At 37.1% G+C, this 13,406-nt stretch overlaps 1 protein-coding gene across 3 annotated transcripts in view; it reads left to right on the forward strand.

Moving 5' to 3' along the window:
- LOC137632829 (uncharacterized) overlaps positions 1-13,406 on the forward strand; it is a 48,453-nt gene that overhangs the window by 20,599 nt on the left and 14,448 nt on the right. For all 3 annotated transcript variants that reach the window (XM_068364929.1, XM_068364927.1, XM_068364928.1), the window contains exons 4-5: positions 5,390-5,668; positions 6,528-7,140. In XM_068364929.1, coding sequence (XP_068221030.1) covers positions 5,390-5,668; positions 6,528-7,140 — 892 coding nt within the window. The remainder of the gene's footprint in view (positions 1-5,389; positions 5,669-6,527; positions 7,141-13,406) is intronic.

The raw sequence follows: 13,406 nt of genomic DNA on the forward strand, positions 1-13,406 counted from the left end.
ATGCCTGTCATGTCCCAACACACCCCACATGTGCTGAAATACAGCAAAAAATAAAAAATAAAGACACAAAGGTATTCTGCTCAACATGCTTAGTCTGGATAGAAAATATAATTAAGTCGAGACTAAATCTGCAAATAGTTGAAGATAAAGAAGAGGAAGAAGAAGAAACAGAAGAAGAAGAAGAAGAAAAAGAAGAAGAGAACAATGAACAGGATATGTGTAAGGATGCAGAAGAAATCATTGATATAACCTATGATGCCATCCAACAACATACTTATGAAGAAATAAATTACCAGATGGAAACAAATAATAGACCCAAGAGACTCTACCCGGACCTACATAATTTTAGGGAAGAGCAAGAACAAGAAAAAAATAGAAAAGAAGGATATAGTCTGCAATATGCTGAAAAGAGGGAATTGCAGATTTGGCGAAAGATGCTACTACAAGCATCCAAAGATATGCCATAATTATGAAATATATGGTAAATGTGCGTATTTAGACGGATATGGAGACGAATGCAGAGATCTCCATCCAAAAATATGCAAAAACCTAAAAGAAGGAAAAGGATGCATTTACAACAAAAAATGTCGATATATGCATCCTGCAACCATGAATGAAAGTAAGAAAACTCAGCAAACTGAAAAGAAAAATGAAAGCAAAAAAGAAACAAAAAAAGAAACAAAAAAGCAGGCCGTGTATATACCGCACTTTGAACCAAGAGCCCCAAGATATGAGGCCTTTCAAACCAAACCTGCACATTTAGAGCCCAACTACAAAGAATGCATCTATAATGCCAGGGGTTGGTGCAGATATGGGGACAGTTGCAGGTATACACACACAAATAAATATGAAGGCGAAAGAGCAAATATAATAGAAAAGTTGGATTTTTTAATGGCAGAATTCCGGGAAATGAAGAAAAGAACATCATATCAGAACAGGAAGGAAGCATGGGAGAATCCATATTATTACCAATATTAAATAATGGGGATGAAACACAAACCATAATAGTAATGAATGCACAGGGTTTAGTCACGAGTAACTCTAAAAGGAAAATAGAGTTCTTAGAAGAACTAACCCAAATTGAAAAAATAGATATATTAAATATAAGTGAAACATGGTATTCCCAAGAGACTGGCAGTGATGACCAGATAAAGGGTTTCCAAACTTATAGATCAGACAGAAAAAAATAGGAATCAAGGGGGAACCGCAATATATGGAAGAGACATAAATCAAGGAAAAGTATGTGAAAAATACAGCAACACAGAATGTGAATTGATTGCGGTAGAATTTGAATTTGAAAAACTAATGAATATTGTAGTTTACAGACCCCCAAACACTAAGGAGTTTGACATAATAATAGAAAAAATAGATGATATATGTAGAAACCATAAAGACTGGAATATACTCCTATCCGGAGATTTTAACTTTCCTTTCGTGGATTGGAAAGAACGGATAGAAGAAAGTGGTTGTATGTATACATATAAAAAAGATAGTAATAGTAGCGCAGAAGATAAGAGGCAATTTGAAAAACTTCAAGATATGCTATTAGAACATAATATGCAACAAATAAACCACATTCCAACAAGAAAGGAAAATGTCCTAGATCTAGTATTTGTGAATGAGGTGAATTATGTTAAAGAAATAATAGTGTATAACACGGGAATTTCAGACCACAATGTCATAGAATTGATAGTTCATTCCAAAGCAAGTGATCACAGAATTAATAAAAGCACAAAACTTTGGGAAGGATATGGAAAATATAACTTTTACAGTAAGAATATAAAATGGTCAGAAATAAATGAAGAACTGAATAAAGAATGGAAAAATGTATTTATAAGTGATAATATACAGGTAAATACGGATATACTGTACAAAATACTGGAGAAAATTGTTGAAAAATATGTACCGAAAAAAAACAATAAACAAAAGACGTGCCTACCAAGAGACAGAAGGATCTTATTTCAGAAAATTAAAAAGTGGAAGAAAAATCTTGCAAAAGAAAAAAATGTGTGGAAAATGAGGGAAATAAAATGTAAGATAGAAAATGCAGAACAAAAGATTATACAGTCGAAAGAAAATGAAAAAAGGGACTTAGAAGAAAGGACACTTCAAAATATAAAAAGAAACCCCAAAGTACTTTACTCCTATGCAAAAAAGATGAATAAAAGGAGAATAGAAATAGGCCCTCTAAGAATTGAAGGACGGCTAACGAATGAAAAAAAGGAAATATGCAACATATTAGCAGAAAAATATAAGAGTGAGTTCACGCCAAGAATTGCGAATGAGAATAATGAAACAGAAATGAGAGAAGAAAATGTTGAATATCTAACGGATATAGATATTAATGAAGCAGATATTGTCACGGCTATAAACGAAATTAAAAATGGATCGGCAGCCGGACCAGATCCAGCGATTTTGTTAAAAAAACTGCAAACACTATCGCGAAGCCACTTGCAATACTGCTAAGACAGAGTGTAGATATGAGCGAGATATATGTTAAACATAAATTAGCTTATATAACCCCTATCTTCAAAAGTGGATCAAGACTAGAGGCAAGCAATTATAGACCTGTTAGTCTAACATCACATATTATGAAAGTGTATGAGAGGGTAATAAAAAAGAAAATAATGAACCATTTGGTCAAAAATAATTTGTTTAATATGGGTCAACACGGTTTCGTACCTGGAAAAAGTACACAGACCCAACTGATAGCTCACTATGAAAACATATACAATAATATGATAAATGAAAAAGACACAGATGTGATCTATTTAGATTTTGCAAAAGCCTTTGACAAGGTAGACCATAACATATTGGAGAAAAAAATGAGAAAGCATAATATTGTGGGAAAGATAGGAAAATGGGTAAAAGAATTCCTGCAAAACAGAAAACAGATAGTGGTTGCAAATGACGAGAAATCAGATGAAGCCCAGGTAATATCTGGTGTGCCCCAAGGTACGGTATTAGCTGCACTGCTATTTGTTATTATGATCTCAGACATAGACTGTGATGTTGAAAACTCCGTAGTGAGAAGTTTCGCCGATGACACAAGAATAAGTAGAGAAATTACTTGTGATGAAGATAGGAACTCACTACAAAGAGATCTAAACAAAATATATGAATGGGCGGAGATAAATAGGATGGTATTTAACTCCGATAAATTCGAATCAATAAATTATGGAAACAGAGAAGGAATGGTGTATGCATACAAGGGACCTAATAATGAGACAATCACAAACAAGGAAGCAATTAAAGACCTTGGTGTAATTTTAAATAGGAATATGTTATGCAACGACCAAATAGCAACACTGTTGGCTAAATGTAAAGCAAAAATGGGAATGTTATTCAGACACTTTAAAACAAGAAAAGCTGAACACATGATTATGCTTTACAAAACTTATGTACGTAGTACACTCGAGTACTGCAATGTGATATGGTACCCACACTACCAAAAGGATATTGCGCAAATAGAGAGTGTACAAAGGTCCTATACTGCTAGAATAGAAGAAGTTAAGGACCTTGATTACTGGGAAAGACTGCAATTTTTAAAACTATACAGTCTAGAAAGGAGAAGAGAACGCTACATGATAATACAAGCATGGAAGCAAATAGAAGGAATTGCTGAAAACATCATGGAGCTTAAAGTATCAGAAAGAGCAAGCCGAGGTAGATTAATAGTGCCAAAAAGCATTCCAGGTAAACTGAGAAAGGCGCACAGGACATTAATCCACTACGCACCAGCATCGAGAATGCAGCGACTATTTAATGTGCTGCCAGCTCATCTAAGAAACATATCAGGAGTGAGCGTAGATGCGTTTAAAAATCAGCTCGATAAATACCTAAGATGCATCCCAGACCATCCAAGACTGGAAGATGCAAAATACACCGGAAGATGTATTAGCAACTCTCTGGTGGATATACGAGGTGCCTCACACTGAGGGACCTGGGGGAACCCAAACAAAAAATAAGGTAAGGCTCTCTCTCTCTCTCTCTCTCTCTCGTAAATTGTTTTCCTGCTCTGCTACGTATGTATGATTTTATATAGATACGGTAAATTATATTTGTAATAACATTTTCTAAAAGCTTTTACTGTAATATCATTATTTATCACTTTCATCATGCGCGTTAAATGCCTTCGTTTGTTTACTGAGCGTACTTTATTACGCCGTCGTTTCAGGCGGCGCCATAAAGAAAAACATTTCATTTGGAAGTCCTAAGAAAAATTAAGTAAAACAATGGTAATAACAAAATCAACATACTGTACTGAATAATCAATATAATCGATGCAAAAACTAACCTATACACAGATGTGTAAATGCGTTTGTTTCTTCATTATGATCAGAGATAAACGTAAACAAAACATTGGTTGCCATTTTTTATCGTGCTTTTTGGCGTGTTTAGGAAACGCATGATATAAAATCGCCTTTAATATTTGTGCCTGTTTTAGTTTAGGGTACTGTAGTACATGCATTAAGTGTTTTGTACATTAAAGGGTAGTTTGTTAACATTACTACGTACAAGGGAAGGTTTTAAAAGTCTGAATATACATGTTAAATAAATAGGTAAATATAGTGTCACTACTTCACGGATTTTCACCTATCGCGGCCGGGTCTGGAACCTATCTACCGCGATAAACGAGGGTTCACTGTATTAGCAACAGCATTGGGATAGTTTAATTGAAAATAAGATGAGAGAAATAACAAATGCTATATCCCTTGGAGGTATAATGTGATGCTCCTGAAAGTGGGAGACTATTGTCATCTGCGCATTGGTCACACTCGGATGACACATAAGCATCTGCTAACGCCAACCATATTGCGATGACTGTTTGATACCTTGACAGAGGCATTTGTTGACTGAATGCTCCACTTATAGCATGGAAAGAAATGGATATCTGTTTGAGGCCCGAGGTGAGGATAGCAGGTTCATCCTTGCCAAAATTCTTGGACTTTGTGTCGTACAATGCTAGCGGCATTTTTAGATTTATTCCAGAAGCAGGTCTTCTGAAAGTTATTTAACTTTTATGATGACATATTTGCTTTTATGGTTTAAATTGAATATTCCTTTAATTCTTTACTTACAATAAACGATATCGACATCTATGACCTTTGGTGTCAGCATGCAAGAAAACTTCAAATCAATCAATCAATCCTGCCGCAATTTCAAAGTGACGGTCAGTCGCTAGTGCTGGTGTGAGCAGGGTGGCTAGCCTACCCTGCTACTCCTCCTTACTGTACTAACTACTGTAGTGGAGGGTAGTTACATCTTCCAAAAGCTTTAACGGCTAGTTTTAGCTTCGTCAAAATAAATACTAATACGTAAAGAGCTCCAGGTTTTTATAGCTAGGAAAAATAGGAATTATATTCTAAATTATTCATTTTTCTTGTAGATAATGGCGAAGATATGGTGAAGTGTACTGAGCATGTGAAAGATGAACCGTTTGGAATGAGACAGGAATCCATTAAGCCTTGGAGAGAGTTAAGTGCCATTACAGCAGAACTTCAGGAAAAGGCTCCTGACCTGAAGCTAGTATATGAAAGAGATAAACGAGGAGAGAAGAGGAGTGCTCCTTATCAGCCCTTTAGCTCGGATACCAAGAAGTTACAAGTTGAATGTGTGGGAGGAGAGGTTGAGGATGAACCAGAAAAGAACAGACATTTTAATGAATGTAAATATCTTTATTTTAATGTTATTGCTATTTTTAAAATATTTTATTTTTCCTTTTTTCCTTTCTTCCTTTCCTCACTGAGCTATCTTCCCTGTTGGGGCCCCTGGGCTTTTAGCATCCTGCTTTTCCAACTAATAGCTTAGCAATTATAAAAATGATAATAGTTTCCAAGATCCTTTTTCATGCAAAACATTATATTAATCATATTCGTTTATATGTAACTTCTAAGTTTAACCCTTGAAATCGATTTGGTATGGACAGTACAGTTGGACATAGGAATTTTGGGTACACCTCACTCTGAGGAAATGCACTCTCTCACAGCCTTACTGCTGTGCAAGTAACCAAACAGATAGTATAGGGTGAGATGGCAGAGGAACTTGCCATGCAGTAACAGTGTAACAGGGTGTACTGTCTCAGAGGGAGGTTTGCCAAGAATTCCTGTGTACAACTGTAAATTGCAGGACAAAGTTGAAAGAACATTATTTTGTATTTGATAGTGAAGTTGCTAATTTACAACCCCAGCATTCAACCTATATATTTCTTGATTTTAGCTTGACATGTTTTTATTAAAGGAAACAGATAGTAGATTTTATTTGTTCTAATCTTTTGAAAAATTTCTATGATGCAGCATTTTTAATCTTTATTCTGATGTATTGTAGTTAATTTTTTAGTTTACATTGAAAGAGTACAATAGTTGATCTTTAATTTTATCATTATTAACACTAAATTTTTTAATCAAAATGGCAAAAGAAATCTGCTATAGAATTATTTTATTACATCATCTATAATAATGATAGAAATAATTTTAGTAAATTTTATGGCTCACTTGAATAAGATATTCATCATAACAAATTATCAGTTTCCAACGAGTATAGATGTGGGCGTGGTCAGAAAGCAAAAATACAGGAAGGGATAGATCACCAAACCAGTGAGCTGTCAAATATGGATCAGTCAGGAGCAGCCCAATCAAGACTAGAATCTTCGGCATCTACAAGGAGGGCGATAGTAGAATTGTATCGAGCTAACATTAAGAAAATCAGAATAGCCGAACTTCTAAACCTTTCGAGAAGCACCGTAAATTGCTGGCTGAAAAGATACACAAAAGGAGTAGGATTGAAGAATCAACCAAGAAGTGGGCGACCCCGCTGCACAACTCAGGAGCAAGACAAACTAATAATTGATGCAGTTTACCAGCAGCCAATTACATCATCAACGATAGGAAAACTTGCAACTCAGCTGCAGTTATCAAGGTGTACCATAAGACGTCGGTTGCAAGAATTTGGTCTCAAATATGAAAAAAGCGCAATGAGACCTTTTCTTTGGCAGAGTCATAAAGAACAGCGGCTTGGCTTTGCACTTCACCACCTCCCGATGAAAGAACAATTTTGGGAAACCATCATCTGGTGTGACAGGAAAACATTTTGCAGTGATAGTAAGGGGAGACTTCACCGTTGGCGGCCGGCAAGGTCAAGGTAATTAAGTATGATTTATTACTGTACTATATCCATACAGCATTCCATATTCATAGGCATGCATTAGGGCTTAAAGATGGGCTAAGAGAATTGACAAATATTAGTAAATTTTAAAAGATTTGTATGTAGAATTGTCATTCCTCTCTTGTCCAGACGAGCCAGTGCAAGGTTCAGAGATGTACACGAAGAGCAAGGCCTCAGTTAATTAACTTTAGAAATGAAGACATGATAGTGCTCTAAGGAATACAGGGGAAATAAGTTATGGGTATAAAGAATTTAGAACTTAAGATAGCCAAATTTATTGGAATGGAAACATTCATTATAAAAATTATACCCTTTTCTTGCATTTATTTTTTTTGTCAATGAACATGCATTGGTTTTATAAGATCAAAGAATATTTTTTTTACATACTATTGAGAGAAGCTCTGGCTAGAATCTTGTAATGAAGTTCTTTTTTTTTTAGTCCACCAAAATTTTGTAATTAGATTTATTACACTATATCAATGTTTACTTTTCAATCTCCAATGGTGTACAGAAATCACTTAATTGTCATCAGGAAGTTTGTACGATTGGCCTTGATTTTAGTGCTGCCTTTAACCTTGTTAATCATGAGGCCCTTGTTTTAAAACTCAGTTAGGAGTGGGTGGGTCATTTCTTAGCATCAGTATTGAATATTTTAGTAATAGATCGCAAAGAGGTGTTGGTGGTGACCAAAGTGAGTACTGTATAGGAATGTGATATGTGGTGTTCCTCAGGCTAGAGTTCTTGGCCCATTACTTTTCCTACTATATACACACGGCATGTGGTTTGTCCTAGAAAACAACCTTTTTGCATATGCAAATGATGCTACTCTCTGTGCATCAATTCCATCTCTTGAATGTAGATCTGGGGTTGCTGAATCTCTTAATAGAGATCTAGCTAAAATTAGTGCATGGTGCAATTTATGGGGGTATGAAGTTGAATCCTAACAGAAATCAAAGTATGATTGTAAGTAGGTCAAGGACGGTGGTTCCTCAACATCCGGATCTCAGCATTGATAATGTTTCTTTAACTTTATATAACTTTTAAAACTTTAGGTGTGATTCTCGGCAGCAGATTTACTTTTGAGAAACACATTAGGTCTGTGTCTTTCATTGCACAAAAAATTGGCTTATTGAGAAAGTCTTTTCAGATTTTCAGTGATCAATCTATTCTGAAGAAGTGTTTTAATTCTTTCATTCTAGCTTGTTTTGAGTATTGTTCTCCCGTCTGGTCTTCAGCTGCTTTTTCTTATCTTACTTTGTTGGACAGGAACATATGGTCTATTGGATTTCTTATTCCTAATATAGATATTAATTTCGGGCACCGTCGTTCAGTTAGTTCATTATGCATGTTGCATAAGATTTTTTTATAATTCTGACATTCTTTTACATTCAGATCTTCCCGGACAGTTCCATCCTGTTCGTAATGCTAGGCAGGCAGTTAATTCTAATAGCCAGGCCTTCTCCATCATGAGGCTCAATACTACTCAGTACTCTTGAAGTTTTATTCCAGCTGTGACCAAGTTGAGGAATGTTCTTCCTAATCGAGTAGTTGAATCAGTAGAACTTCAGAAGTTTGAACTTGCAGCAAATGTTTTTATGTTGAACAGGCTGACATAAGTCCTTTTATAGTTTATCTGTTTTAATTTTAATGTTTTTAGAGATATATTGTTTTAATTGTTCATTACTTCTTATATCATTTACTATTTCCTTATTTTCTTTCCTCTCTGCTATTTTAGCCTGTTGGAGCCTTTGGGCTTATAGAATTTTGCTTTTCCTTCTATGGCTGTAGCTTCGCTGATAATAACAATAACAATAATAATAATAATAATCATCCTCATCATCATCATGAGGATGATAATGATGTTATGGCTTCCTTAACCTTGGTTTTGACTTAACAGGAGGCCCAGTAGTAGTTCCAGCAGGATGCCTTGTTATTCTAGGAGAATTCAACAGTGGTTTCTACCAGGGTATCCTTGTAGGAGGAAGGTTAGCCCATTTTTATCGGTGGTAGGGAAATCCTTTTGGAGTCGTAGGTTCTCCCAGTGCTGAGAGGGGGTTATTGGATTCTGCCTTGCTCCACTCTCCTTTTTTTCTGTTTTTCCTCTTCCTCTATCAATTTTCCTCAAAGACCCTGCCTAATCCCACTTGAAGTTAGAAATTTCAAAGTTTCTGGCCAAGTAAGTGATAGATGTCGTCTCCAATACCTCCCCCGGTGTTTTAAAACAGGTTGCTGTTGGTAGTCTAGGCATTGGGTGTTGCAGACCAGTATTAGATGTATTGATTTTAAACAGGTTTAAAATACTTTAAATCCTTCATGGAGTTCTAGAAAAGATTGAATGTTTATGATAGACTTGACACACTTAGTTCCATATTGCAGTTCATTAGTTAAGATGTCACCGAGGGTTTATTGATGGAATAAAGGTATATGAATTCAGATGCCTGGTTTGGACTTGGATGGATTAAAGTCTTCATAAGAGTGATGACTCCAATTTCCAAGAGGCTACATCTTCTGGGTGTAAGAATGCTTTTATACCTAGATGACAGGTTGATCTTAAACTGATTACTAAGGCAGGTCCGCGTACATCAGGTGTGGTTACTCAATTTTTTAGAGCATATGAGAGTCCTGGTCACTTCTCTAACACAGAGGATTCTTCAGTATATTTTGGGATGAAGATAGTGTTCCTTTTTGGGTTTTTCTGTCAGAAAAGAGGATTCAGTCTTTACTGTTGTTTGTTCTAACCCTTTCATTTTAGGGTGTTGTGCTTCGGCCTGTTAACAGCCCCTCAGGTTTTTACCAAAATTTTTGCCCTTGTTTCAGCCTGGACTCGTGCATAGGTATCAGGCTTTTGAGGTAGCTAGACATCTGGCTTTTCCTAGCGCAGTCCCAAGCTCTACTGATAAGGCACAGGGATCTCTCCCTAGACTTTTGCAAGGAGTTAGGGGTCCAACTAAACCTATAGAAGTCCAGCCTCATTCCTCAACAATTCATCAGGTACCTAGTTATGGAGATAGACTCAGTCCGATCCAGACCTTATCCATCTGCTAACAGGATCCTGGGATTAAGGAACATAGCAGAAACCTTTCTGGAAGGAAAATCACTCGCTGTCTGCTCTTGACAGAAACCAAATGGTTATCTCTCCTCTTTGGAGAAACTCATACCCTTTGGGATAATCCATCTTCGCTCGGTACATTGGGCTCTGAAGGGCTAGTGGTCACAGACGTCCAGTTATCCTGCAATCTCGTTATTGGTGCCCCAGTAGATTGTGACAAGCCTTCTTTGGTCACTGACAGAGAAGAACCTGTTAGGGGGAAGCCCCCTTCAAGTTTCTCCCCCATAATTCCTTTCACATCAATATCTTGTAAAGGAAAGTGACACAACTAGCGTTACTCCACTTCTCAAAGACTCTTAAGAGGTCACTCTGTGATGATGATGAGAAACAACTGATTGACAACTCCACGGTAGTGAGCTACATCTCCAAACAAGGAGACGCAGCCTCGCTCCTAATCTGCTAATTTGCAGTAGAGGTCCACAGGTGAACACTGACCAACTCAATCTCCCTCTCGGCGAGGTTTATCCCTGGGTAGAGGAACGTCTTTGCCAGTTATTTGAGTCGATCAGGGATGACAGTTGGTTCCGAATGAAGAAGTATTTTGATTTTGTGGGGTTCCCATTACTGGACATGTTTGCCACTCACCTGAACTACTCTCTCTCTCAATGTATTGCTCACCAGTCCCAGACCAAGCTGCAGTAATAGAAGATGCCTTTTAGCACCTTTGGAATGGACTGGACAGTTACGCATTCTCGCAGCTGTCTGATTCATCAGATTTTGAACCGAGTCCGAATATCTCAGGGGGTCAGACTAATGCTGGTAGCTCCAAAGTGGCCAACAGCGGAGTGGTATCCAGACCTGCTAGAACTTCTCACGGAAGTGCCAAGAAAACTTCCAGAATAGCCAACCTACTATGTCAACCACACTTAAGAAAGTTCCATGAAGCAGTGCATTGCCTGTCACTCTATGACTGAAGACTATCGGAAAGAAAGGCTTTTCGGTAGCAACTGCAAAATAACTTTACGGATATCTCCGAAAGTTGTCAGCAGTAGTCTACCAGGCCAAGTGGAAAATCTTCTGTGATTGGTGTCATAGGGGGTATATTACTCAACTATTCCCCTGAATGCTGACATTATGGTGTTCCCAAGGAACAAGAAATCACTTTGTCATTGCAGTAAAAGGTTACCACTTGGCCTTGATCCAGGCTTCCAAACTGAAAAGGCTTGATCTCTCCTCTTTATGGGAACACTCAGCTCTCATTAGGAGTGTTGAGTAGACTTGTCTTCCGCGATAACTCAAACCACCTCCTTGGATGTGACAAAGGTCCTTAGATCTTTAAAGAAAGCCCTCTACAAACCTATGTATAAAGACTTGGACAGGGACTTTAACCTAAAGACTGTCTTTCTCCTTGTCTTAGATTAAGCCAAGAGAGTAAGTGAACTACATGGTCTCTCATGTCAAATTCCAGAAACTCGGAAGAATTTTCCCGATCTTTTTTTCCCGTATTTGTGGCGGAGACCCAAAATCTGGTAGAAAACAATCTCGGATTTGACTGTTTCATGATCTTGTCTCTCAAAGAGGTAACTAATGATGTGGATGCTATTTTACCATCCTTTGAGAGCAATTCGTAAATAAAGAGAGATCAGCATACCTTAAGCTTAAAATACCCCAATTTGTTTGTGAGCACAGGTCACTTCAAATAGAAAATATCAAAATGCACAGTTTCCTCTTGGTTAAAGGGAACAATCATTAGATCTTATAAATCCTCAAGGGAATCATTGCCAGGCCCTACCGTAGAGCACATGAAATCCGTGGTCTTGCTGCAACCCTAGCATTCTGCAAAAACCTTTCGGTAGTATAAGTCCTCAAAGCTGGTGTATTGAAGAGATATAGCACTTTTAAAGACCATTACCTTAGAGATTGTACTCATAAGTCTAGGACACACTCTTTAGGCCTTATTGTTGCAGCTCAACACATAATCTAATATGCTCTTACGGGACACACAACTTTTTATCAAACGCATCGGTTATTCTCTGCACTGTAACAGTATGTAATGAGGATTAAAGTGAATGGTATTCACAATGTCCATGAAGCCTTTACTAATGCAAGTAAGAATGTCATGGTTTTTCAGTTATGATTGATTATGTATTAGATATACTGTATTCATTTTGTGACTTAATGTTCATATAGGTTCAACCCTGGCAAAAGACTAAACTTTCTGCATTGGGCTTTACAGCTCTGCCTTTTTAAGAGCCAGCTGTACACTTCCAATATACTCCACTTCTGACCTTTTGCTCACTTATAGGTAATTGTATCTGTCAAAGAGGAAGGGCATATATCTTACCGGAGACTTCCCCCACCAAAGAAAGATTCTCTTTTAAGGGATTTTCACGCGACTATTATGTTTGTATCTGCATAGGAATAAACTACAAATTTTTTAAGCAATTTCTATTTTTCATAGCTGTGCAAACCTGGGCCATTTAATCAGAGTCCCACAATTGACCAGAAGAGAGGGAAGTGTGTCATGTGATGGTGCTATGCACCGCCATGCACTGGAGTGGCCTTGCAACCATATTATGATTCAATTGAACCCTTTTTCTTTAGATTGTCTGGTTGTAGAAAACAAGACTTGGAGTACCCCATTTAAAGGAATCATGTTTGTATAGTTAGGAAAAATATGTATAATTTTTTTCAATTTGTAGGTTTAATCCTGTGCTCACAGGCCTAAATGCAAAAGTGGCTATGCAGTCTGGGACAGGCAAATGGCCAGTACTTCCAAATACCTTATTAATGATTTAACTTGTTGCAGTTTATTTTTTCATTACTGTGTGGAGGATTTATTTTTGCTTTATTTTTATTTTTGTTTTGCCAAATCCTGTGTGTGAGAGAGAGAGAGAGAGAGAGAGAGAGAGAGAGAGAGAGAGAGAGAGAGAGAGAGAGAGAGAGAGAGAGAGAGAGAGAGAGAGATATTGTGTTAGCGAGCGAAAGTAGTTAGTGTAACGATCGTTTGTGGTGAGGAAGACTGTTGGTATAAATGAGATTGTTTGTTTACATTTTTAGTAAGGTTACGACAGTGGTGAATGTTTCGGAGCGAATGCTTTTTTTATTTGACTGCAGCATAAGGCAGTTGTGTGAGAGCTGGATTACATTTATATTTTTCTGACCAGCGTGGAAGTGGTTTTTGATTTTCAAA

The sequence above is a fragment of the Palaemon carinicauda genome, chromosome 42 (assembly GCF_036898095.1).
Source record: "Palaemon carinicauda isolate YSFRI2023 chromosome 42, ASM3689809v2, whole genome shotgun sequence".
NCBI lineage: Eukaryota > Metazoa > Arthropoda > Malacostraca > Decapoda > Palaemonidae > Palaemon > Palaemon carinicauda.